The following is an 11,378-nucleotide window of genomic DNA, read 5'->3' on the forward strand; positions in this document are numbered from 1 at the left end:
TATCACTGTGATCTATCTTTAATGATGACTGATATACTATTTTGAAGTGATCAACTCCAAGAGTCGACTCTAGGACATTGGCTTCAAAAATTTGGTTCTTCGAGATAAAACAGTGATCAATTAACGAATATTTTTCACCATTTGTCCATGTTGACTCCGTTTCATTAACGTAACATAGCCCATTGTTTGCTGTGAAAATATCAAGTGACTGTCTACCTTTTGCGCCTAACAAGTTTATATTTTAATCTCCGAATAAAATTAGATTATCTGTATACGAATACACATTTGAGATTTCTACAGTCATTTCATTCAAAAAAAGTTAGAAAGATTTAGATTGGGGCAGTATGCTACATAAATGAGTAGTTTTTGTGTTTAAGGCTGACCAATTTCAATCCACATTGACTCAAAAAACCTTTATTGTATTCAAATCTTTTCCCAGTTTGGGAGCCCAAATACCCACGCCTCCGCCTCTGTAAATTAGTTAATGGTGATCTTGGTTGGTGAACGAAATGATGAGATAAAACTCGGGAATGTCAGTTTTTTCATTTATCCATGTTTCGGTAACAACTAGGAATGAGGTTTCATCAAGATTTGTCAAAAAACGAGACAGTTGCTCATGTTTATTATTGAGGCTTCTACAATTCATATACCAAAACTTGGGAAACTCCGATTTTCTCCCACACCCACCATTGTACTTTTCAATTGTTGTTATATTATCCAAATTTGATGGACTTTGGTTTCTTTCAATGCCACCACATTTTTGTAGAATAACTACGATGATTATAAGTAGATATTTTATGTTAAATAACATAAACCATGGTCCGAACCATGTTAAATTTTTTGATCTGATCGTTATGACGGCAGTTAGGTTTTTTAAGTTTACATAAATTTGAGTGACTTTTGAGAAACTCAATCTTTTTTAGAAAAAAGCAAACTTAATCAAAATTAAAACCAATATAAAAATCCACCTACATTCGAATAAAACATTTTTAATGATTTCTAAGAAGTCACCCAAATGTATCAGAATTCAATACATTTAGCCGACGAAGGGTCCGAACCACCTTACCTGTATTTTGAATGCGACTCTGTTGACTACAGGGCGATTTTGTTCTGTTAATTGTCATGTTAGGCGAAGTTTCAGAATTTTTTCTACAGTTTGAGAGACGTTAAGGGTATTGTCGAAAGTTTTTTATTGTCATTGTTTGAGCGGGCGCATTTTTGAAGTGTTAAATATTCAATTCTTGAGGTTGTTTCTTTCTACCAGTTGATTTTAGAAAGTGTGCTTCATAGTAGAAACCTAATTCCCCGGTTTATATGATTCATCGATTGATATAATAATTTGACAGCCCCGAAAAATGTTAGAAATCCGAACATGCAAAGGCCAAACAGGGATTCACAGGCCAAATATGTGAACATTTTTGAGTTTTTCTTCTGGAGCAAACATCGCAAATATGAAAGGCGTTCTTTTACCTCAACATTTTGCCCAAAATTGGAGAATCAACAGATCCTCAACAGAGATTGTGACAGATTGTAGACATGGGTGTTTACGACGGGATTAAAAGATGGACGGAATCAAGAATATGGGCAAAGAGGACGGCTACTGAGGTGTTGCAGTAACATCGAAAAAAGCCATAGACGAGTCGCTTGCCTCTCACGCGGCATTACGAATGGATGATTGTGATAATTGGAGCATATTAGGGCTAGTCAACCAACTCTTCATTCTGAAATCAAAAATCGAGACGTAGGAACTGAAACATGGTGAATAATGAAATCAGAAATGAAACCGTGTTTCGATTAGTGAATGCAGTGATTGCAGGGCAACCGCGAATATAGGGGCTAGCTATACTCGATAAGTTTACTGACAGAAAGCAAGTACTTGCCAATGAAATGCAAAAAAAACAAAGCGGTCAGATGCAAACGATGCGCAAATGAAGGCAACTATAGTGAAGAATGTGCTTAATAAATATTCGATAATAAGTAAAACTGAGATTCTAATTGACTGAACCTAACAAAAAATGACCTGAACTTTTGATTGTTCTTTAAGCTATTTGTAAATCAATTTGTAAATCATTTTTAAAAATGTTATATTCCTTACGAAAAATCGGTCAAGACCAAACCTAGACTTAGTTCTGATCTTAATCAGCTCATTGTTGCTAAAACCTACGCACCGTTGATGCAGAAGCGATTTGTCTGAGGTAATTGGGATATTGTAGCTACGGATCTTTAAGCTGAGCGAAACTATGTTGCGATGCTCCTGGTTTTTTACGACCCCGGAGGATTTTTTGGTTTTCTACAGTTTTTTTTACTACTCGAAGAACGATCATTTATATTATACACAGGTTTTTAATTGCTCTCGAACAAAATCTATCATTTAGATGAGTCCTTTTTAATACGATTTTTGGCTTGACCTATTTTTCGTCCCTTCAATTTGACATTAAGTTCTCTCGGAGCCTTTCAGCTCACTATTCTCCAAGTATGCGATTCACAAACTGTTTTGGAGACTCTACTTATGGTATGAAGGGCGCTTCTTAGAAGTTGTTCCCCCGGCAGCCCCCTCCACTTCATCCACTTCCTACCCCCCAATCCCTACCCCTGCTCATCGTTCAAGCCGTAAGTGTCTCATGCAGCCAAAGACCCTCCCGCCACCGTTGCCCCCCCCGCGCTCACCTCACGCGGCTTTAATTAAGCTAAAGCTGGCCTCACTAAACAGTGGCTAGCTACTGACTAAGCCAACCGGTCGTTTGAGATCAGTTCGCCCGACGTGAATCGGATATATATTTGCTACTAGAAGAGGTTCATTTGTATGGTGAAGGTTTTCACAACTCTGAGGATCATTGGTATTCTAGGGGTTTTTTCGAATTGAGGAGGATGATTGGCATTCTAGAGGTTTTCAGTATTCGAAGAGGATTATTGTTTTTAGTTTTCCTGTAATTAATAGCCACCCTCATCTTCTCAGCCGGCTATTATAGCGCTCCTTTTTTTTTACTTCGTCGAAAAAATGTTTCGCTTTACCTCATTTTGCCGCTTTTTCAATATTTTGCGGGAAATCTTTTTGACTCCTCTAGGCTAGTCTCTCTTCTCTCATTCTGCTAAAAGTGATTTTGAACATCAGTTGCTCAGCAAAGCAATTCAAAATGAACAGAGTCAGTATAAAAAATTGAAGTCAGAAATAGAAACGGGATAAACCATTAAAGCCCAATTTTAGATGCCCGCTTCTTTGAACGTCGTTCCTATAAGTATTAGTTGCCTCTCTCTAATGCTTATTGGTATTGGTAGTGGCCCCTGTAGCCTCTCTCTATGAAACAGAAGTATATTCAACTACGAAATGCCATCAAAATAAATCGGACTTAAAAAATGTTTTTGTACAAAACTATTTTTTTTTCATTATCTATTCTTTCAATCCCAATCATGCTTATTGGAATCAACGGCTGCTATTGTCCGGCAATCTGCCGGGTATGTTTTACTTTTCGTTTTCGTGAAGCCTGCTCAAACTAATCCTTGTTATTGCGCTGATTTTGCATTGTTTAACTTGAAGGACTATTGATTTCACAATTGTTATACAGCATTATAAAAGTGTAGTTATAGGCGGTTATGTTCTACCGGCTGGTAAGGAACCTTATCCCTGAAACAAAATTTATTTGTTGCAATTATTTGCATCATACTGGTTTTTAGGCAATTTTAATTTTATCGTTTTTTTGTCTGGCCTGTTTGTCTTTTTCTCGAGTTATGTAACCGTTTTGAGCTTTACTGGTCTCTGAAGTGCCCTTTCTACCAAACCAGCTGGTAGGGCCTATTTCCATTCGTCCCAGCCCAATTATGATGTCATCCCTAATCACTTTCTCTATCCCTGTCAGCTATCTTTGTCCGCGAGACGGGATCTGTTCCGTTTGTGCCCCCCCCCCCCCGCGGCAGTACGTTATGCACCCCAGTTACAGAGCCCATGCCTTTTCATAGTAAATAATTGTCATTCTCATAGTAGATCACTGGCATTTGTCGTTTTAACTAATTAAGGGAGGAAATCGATTTAGCCATGTGATTTGGGAATTTTTTACATATGGACAAATAAAATAGTTCTCGGATTTGAATAACTCTCCTTTATTTAGTTTTGAGGTCTTTATATCAGGCTGTTTTGTATATTTATAGAGCCTCTTCAAATTTAAGTGTGCCATTGAAGTTTCTTCTTTCTTTTGGTGAGGGGCATTCCATTACCTAGAATCCTTCATATTTGTTGTAAATTTAACCAGGTGCATCTATTTTTTGTATATGTATAATATATGTATAAATTATACTTGAAGTTAGCTTGTTTAAACGGATTCTTGCTAGGTCCGAGATTCAGCTTAATTTTTGCCCGTTTTCGCTTTTTGTCAACACTGCGTCTTTAAAAGAAATAAAATTGCTTAGAGGGTTTACTTGCGAAAATACTAATAGGGAGTTTGCGCTTGTTGGAGTTTAGCCGACGAAGGGTCCGAACCATCTTACCTGTATTTTGAATGCGACTCTGTTGACTACGGGGGGATTTTGTTCTGTTAATTGTCGTGTTAGGCGAAGTTTCAGAATTTTTTCTACAGCTTGAGAGGCGTTAAGGGTATTGTCGAAAGTTCTTTCATTGTCATTGTTTGAGCGTGCGCATTATTGAGGTGTTAAATTCTGAATTCTTGAAGTTGTTCTTTTCTACCAGTTGATTTTAGAATGTGTCATTCATAGCAGAAACCTAATTCCCCGGTTTATATGATTCATCGATTGATATAATAATTTGACAGCCCCGAAAAATGATAGAAATCCGAACCTGCAAAGGCCAAACAGAGATTCACAGGCCAAATATGTGACTATTTTTGAGTTTTCTTCTAGAGCAAACATCGCAAATATGAAAGGCGTTCTTTTACCTCAATAGATTGCCCAAAATTGTAGAATCAACATATCCTCAACAGAGATCGTGACAGATTGTAGTTATGAGTGTTTACCACGGGGATAAGAGATGGACGGAATCAAGAATATGGGAAGAGAGGACCACTACTGAGGTGTTTCAGTAACATAGGAAAAAGCGATAGACGAGTCGCTTGCCTTTCACGCGGCATCTCTAATTGATGTTTGTGATGTTTGGAGCTTAACAGGGCTAGTCAAGCAACTCTTTGGTTTGAAATCAAAAATCGAGGCGTAGGAACTGAAACATGGTAAATTAGGAGATCACAAATGAAGCGGTGTATCGATTAGTGAATGCAGTGCTTGCAGGGCAACCGCGAATATAGGGGCTAGCTATACTCGATAAGTTTACTGACCGAAAGCAAGTACTTGCCAATGAAATGCAAAGAAACAAAGTGGTCAGATGCAAACGATGCGCAAATGAAGGCAACTATAGCGGAGAAAGTGCTTGTTAAATATTCGGTAATAGGTAAAACTGAGATTCTAATTGATTCAACCTAACAAAAAATGACCTGAACTTTTGATTGTTCTTCTTCAAGCTATTTGTAAATCAATTTGTAAATCATTTTTAAAAATGTTATATTCCTTACGAAAAATAGATCAAGACCAAACCTAGACTTAGTTCTGATCTTAATCAGCTCATTGTTGCTAAAACCTACGCACCGTTGATGCAGAAGCGATTTGCCTGAGGTCATTTGTATATTGTAGCTGCGGATCTTTAAGTTGAGCTAAACTATGTTGCGATGCTCCTGGTTTTTTACGACCCTGGGGGTTATTTAGTTTTCTACAGGATTTTACTACTCCAAGAGGATCATTGGTATTCTAAGAGATTTCACTTCGTGGAGAGTATCATTTGTATTCTACAGGTTTTTACTACTCGGAGAGGATCATTTGTATTATACACAGGTTTTTAATTGCTGTCAAACAAAATCGGTATCATTAATAGCCGCCCTCATCTTCTCAGCCGGCTATTATTGCGCTCCTATTTTTTTTTTACTTCGTCGAATAAAAAAATGTTTCGCTTTACCTCATTTTGCCGCCTTTTCAACATTTTGCGTGAAATCTTTTTGACTTCTCTAGGCTAGTTTCTCTCTTCTCTCATTCTGCTAAAAGTGATTTTGAACATCAGTTGCTCAGCAAAGCAATTCAAAATGAACAGTCAGTATAAAAAATTGAAGTCAGAAATAGAAACGGGATAAACCCATAAAGCCCAATTTTAGATGCCCGCTATTTGAACGTCGGTCCTATAAGTATTTGTTACCTCTCTCTAATGCTGATTGTTATTGATAGTAGCCCCTGTAGCCTCTCTCTAAGAAACAGAAGTATGTTCAACTACGAAATGCCATCAAAATAAATCGGACTTAAAAAAATGTTTTTGTACGAAAATCTTTTTTTTTTCAATATCTTCTGTTATTTCAATCCCAGTCATGCTTATTGGAATCAACGGCGGCTATTTTCCGGCAATCTGCCGGGTATGTTTTATATCAGTCCTCTTTGATACGATTTTTTGCTTGACATGTTTTTCGTCTGATCAATTTGACATGTAGCGCCTAGCGGGCATTAAGTTCTCTCAGAGCCTTTCAGCTCACTATTATCCATGTATGCGATTCACAAACTGTTTTGGAGACTCTACTTGTGGTATGAAGGGAGCTTCTTAGAATTTGACCCCCATCAGCCCCCCTCCACTTCATCCACTTGACCCCCCAATCCCTACCCCTGCTCATCGTTCAGGCCGTAAGTGCCTCACACAGCCAAAGACCCTCCCGCCACCGTTGCCCCCCCCCGCTGTGCTCACCTCACGCCGCTTCAATTAAGCTAAAGCTAGCCTCACTAAACCGTGGCTAGCTACTGACGAAGCGAACCGGTCGTTTGAGGGCAGTTCGCTCGACGTGAATCGGATATGTTTGCTACTAGAAGAGGATCATTTGTATGTTAAAGGTTTTCCGACTCTAAGAGGGTCATTGGTATTCTAGCGGTTTTTACGAATTGAAGAGGATCATTGGAATTCTTTAGCTTTTCACTATTCGAAGAGTATTATTCTTTTTAGTTTTTCCCGTAAATTACTTTTCGTTTTCTTCAAGCCTGCTCAAACTAATCCTTGTTGTTGCGCTGATTTTCGATTGTATAACTTGATCAGGGACTATTGACTTCACAATTATTATACAGCATTATAAAGGTGTAAATAGTTATAGGCGGTTATGTTCTACCGGGTGTTACGGAACCTTATCCCTGAAACAAAATTTGTTTGTTGCAATTATTTGCATCATACTGGTTTTTAGGCAATTTTAATTTTATCGTTTTTTTGTCTGGCCTGTTTGTCTTTTTCTCGAGTTATGTAACCGTTTTGAGCTTTACTGGTCTCTGAAGTGCCCTTTCTACCAAACCAGCTGGTAGGGCCTATTTCCATTCGTCCCAGCCCAATTATGATGTCATCCCTAATCACTTTCTCTATCCCTGTCAGCTATCTTTGTCCGAGAGCCGGGATCTGATTTGTTTGTGCCCCCCCCCGGCAGTACGTTATGCACCCCAGTTACAGAGCACATGCCTTTTCATAGTAAATCATTTTCTAAATATGGCACATGCGTCTGCGGGGTTCAAATAATATCCGGCCACTATGCGGGGGGGGTATAGACGGCTTCTTGTCCGGCCATAGCGGGTTATGTTTATTTGCTCCCGAAACAAAACGAAGTATGAACCACTTATTGTAGCCGCTTGTCCGTTTTATGCAAAAATTATGCTAGATATTTTTTTTACTTAACGAATGACTTTTACCACCTGAGTTCTTAGTTTTGCATGATCTAAATTGTGCTCCCATTCAAACTTTTGTGCAGCTGAACTCAATTGACGGCAGTCTTTTGTACAAGCCATGTACCATATCAATTATTTTTCAATTGGCATTAAATGTTGATAGTCACCTCTAAGAACCCCCCCCCCCCCCCCCCCCACGACGGTTCTACTTCTTTTCACCCCGATTCATTTAACCCCGCATATTTTAACCCCGTATCTTTTAACCCCTCTATCATTTAACCCCTATATCATTTCTTCCCTCTATCATTTCATACCGCCAATTAGGAGTCGACATTAAAGGCATATTTTGTCATAATTAAGTAGATAACTTAATCCCATGTTCGCTTGTGATAGTTTCATATCAAGTCCCACGGGCCGCTAAGGCATGGCCATGGCCCGCGAGGCATGGTCAAATGACTATATTGCTAAGTAAATAGTCCTTACTTTACAAAGGATTAAACTCGCGGTTAAATGATGGAGAGGTGAAAAAATCGGGGTTAAATGATAGGGGGGTTAAATAAATAGGGGTGAAAAAGCGGGACTTCCCCACGACACGCCCCATGGCTGAGGCTACAATTAAATTGAGTCTTCCCCTCCAGTTGTTTGAGACGGAAGTCTGTTGTTTAAATTGAACCTTTCTAATTAATATGCACCCACTAAGCTGGGGGGGGGGGGGGTCACAATGGATTTTCTAATTCATTGGCCTTTCAGTCATAAGTACTTTTTAAGGTAACAAGATGTTTGATAGCATTAAGGTTGATGTCAATTGATTATCTGTTAGCAGCGCTCATGCGGATGATTGCAATTGTCTGTCTATTTTATCCTCTCTACAGTCTCGATCGATTTTTATCGCGCAAGTTGTGAGCGATATCATTAGCAAGCACCTCAGGCATGAAGTATCTGTGGGCGTTTTAGGCAACTCTGAGCGAACTTTGAAGTTTCACGAATTTTGTTTCGTCCTGTGTTAACTTGAAAAACATTGAATGTACCGATGCGGGAGAATTTACGCTTTAAGTGTTTCCGAGGAAGGAGTTTTCAAGGATTTCAATTGATAAATTTTTAAGACACTTTTGTTTTAGTTTTTCAAAAGTTTGCGATCCAAAAGTTTGCAGTTGTTTTTTAGCCAAAAGTTCACTTTTTCATGACTAGATCTTTGAAATTGTTAACGGAATTATGATGGGGACAGGCACTGATTGAAGAGAAGCAGAATCTAAATTGAAACTCACGCAATTAGCGTTAAAAACATAAATAATAAATTATAAGTAAATTTCATGCAAGTGAAATACATTATAGGAATCGCTCCCTCAAAATCCTCTCAGTGGAATGATCAAACAGGATGGGGGAAATGTGCGACTAACATTCAAACTAGAAAGTGATGAGTTATGGATTGGAACAAAGGAGCGAACCCACAAACTACCCATGAACTCAATCAAATCTGTCCACAGCGAGGCCATCAAAGACCACGAAGAGTATTCCATAGTTGGGATTCAGACTGGACCGACTGTTAAGAGCACCATATGGGTGTACTGGGTGCCTTCACAATACGTAGATGCCATCAAAGATACAATTTTAGGAAGTTTCCTCTTTTGATTTTGAATCACTGATTAAGAGACACTTATCAACAACTGTTTCCTTGCAACAACCCCCCCCCCCCGGCCATGAGTGCAATCCTTGAAAAAAATTCATCAGTTTAAACTAGAATCAATGTTTTTTCAGAATAGAATTTTCAGAATCAAAAGTCCGCAACAGAAGTTCTCAATTTCTTTGTTTATGGATCTTTCAAAAATAGCGAACCAATTTTACGGTTCGCTTTTTTTTGAAGTTCGCCTTTGCGCGTTATTTATTGCGAATTGTCGTTTTTATGCTTATGTTCAGTTGCACTTCAAATTTCCTGAGATATGTTTTTTTTTCGAATAGTCTTGTCAGGAGTGAAGGAAATAGTCGAGTAATGCTGAGATTGATAGTGGTAATCGTTAATGTTACGTCGATTGGTAGTCCTTAATATAATATGTACAATAAATGGTTAGAAAGTGATAAACTTTTCAATCTCATTGCCCTGAAGATTACAGCGTATATAGTTTGGAGAGCTATTTACATTTGGATTGGCCGTCAAATTGTTTAGTGTTAATTACTGAAGAAACCAAATTTAACCGAAAAAGATTTATTTGGTGGTGATGATTGGTGGGGACTAGGTAAGAACTATATATAAAACAAATTTCCCACAATCTTTAGAATAATTTTTCTATGAGCAGTACTGCATATCGTCATGTGGTATTCTCAACGCTGACTTTGCAGGGTGTTGTTTCTGAAAAGTTGATTGATTAAACTAATGTGAATTCCCGTTGATTGTAATTCATGTCGACGCTGCTATATTGTACGTTATAAACAAGCATAACTGAAAACATAATCCATATTCAAATTTGTAAGTTAAATTTGGCTAATTTTCATCTTAATATTGAACAAACGCCTACATATACGAGAAATAATGTTGGTGTGTCTCTTTTTGTTTTCGAGGCTTATTTGTCGATTTAATTACAATGTTTCTTTTACCACTGCTTTGTTGCTGAACAAAATGAGTGCCTTTAGCAGTATAAAATTTTCGCTTTAATCGTGAAAGTGTTGAATCGAATTTAATTTGTCAATGCAAAGCGGTTGTGTTGATTATTGATTTCTTGTGTTAATTGGATGCAGCCCCTTTCAGTTTTTTGTTTATCATTTCCCGTTGCGCTATGAAGTAGCGTGAAAAATTGGAAACAAGCAGGTTGTCGAATAGAGTTCATTGCATAGCTACATCAGTATATCTGGCCTCATTTTATATTTGCTGTTATTTCGAAACGTTATCGATATTCGGCTGCTCTCTTATTCGAACAGTTTCCTTTTTTGCGGGGGCTAGAGACTACGAGTCTTATATTTGCAATTCTGTTTGGGTCAACAGATGATTTTGGGCAGCGTCAGAATCTGGGTATAATTGCGAGGCTTTGACAAAAAAAATTCCCTTTCCTTTCAGTCTTCTCTAGTTTCCATTTGCCTATTAATCAATCGAATTTTTCGAACAATTGTTTTACGCCTTTTGATATTTTTGTCGTTTCAGCTATTCGTATAAAACAATTAGACGTCTCGTGCGAGTCTGTGCGTAGCACAGAATGTTTCAACAGACCTCTAGATGTTGCAAAACATTTAATTTCGGAGACACTGTTGGGAGTATCCAAAAGCAACTTATATAAATTGGAGAAAACTTCGTGTAATGTTTGAACGAAAAAAAAAAATGCCGTCTTTTTTGAGAGAGAAAAACGAAAACCCTTTGACGAATTCTAAGATAAATTTAGTACAATTTTAAACACCAGGTCAACACAGAAAAACCATACCAACACACCACATTATACAAAAAACACCAACAAACATACTTAGCCCGATAACAAAAAAAATTGAATTTAATTTTTTTTGAAATTGATCAATACTCAAGGTTCGTCACTGTTCATATAGGTCTGTTCATTTAGGCGTGGACTTTTTAACGCAATGGTATCGATAACTGTAACTTTGACACAAATTTGAAAAGCACTTTTTTTAAGAGAGTGTTGGGATTTGTTTTTAGTTTTAATATGTCATGAGCATAATGGGACAAATATTTTTTTAAAATCTCGAGAAGACCTAAATCTGTCATCAATGCGACT

At 37.8% G+C, this 11,378-nt stretch overlaps 1 protein-coding gene across 2 annotated transcripts in view; it reads left to right on the top strand.

Moving 5' to 3' along the window:
- The window catches only part of LOC142352972 (ubiquitin domain-containing protein UBFD1-like), an 86,558-nt gene extending 77,183 nt beyond the window's left edge, over nucleotides 1-9,375 (top strand). For both annotated transcript variants that reach the window (XM_075405135.1, XM_075405137.1), the window contains exon 6: nucleotides 9,001-9,375. In XM_075405135.1, coding sequence (XP_075261250.1) covers nucleotides 9,001-9,297 — 297 coding nt within the window. In that variant the 3' untranslated portion in view covers nucleotides 9,298-9,375. The remainder of the gene's footprint in view (nucleotides 1-9,000) is intronic.
- Nucleotides 9,376-11,378: the final 2,003 nt, after the last annotated feature.

Source organism: Convolutriloba macropyga, chromosome 14 (genome assembly GCF_964194025.1).
Source record: "Convolutriloba macropyga chromosome 14, txConMacr16.3, whole genome shotgun sequence".
Taxonomy (NCBI): Eukaryota; Metazoa; Xenacoelomorpha; order Acoela; family Convolutidae; genus Convolutriloba; species Convolutriloba macropyga.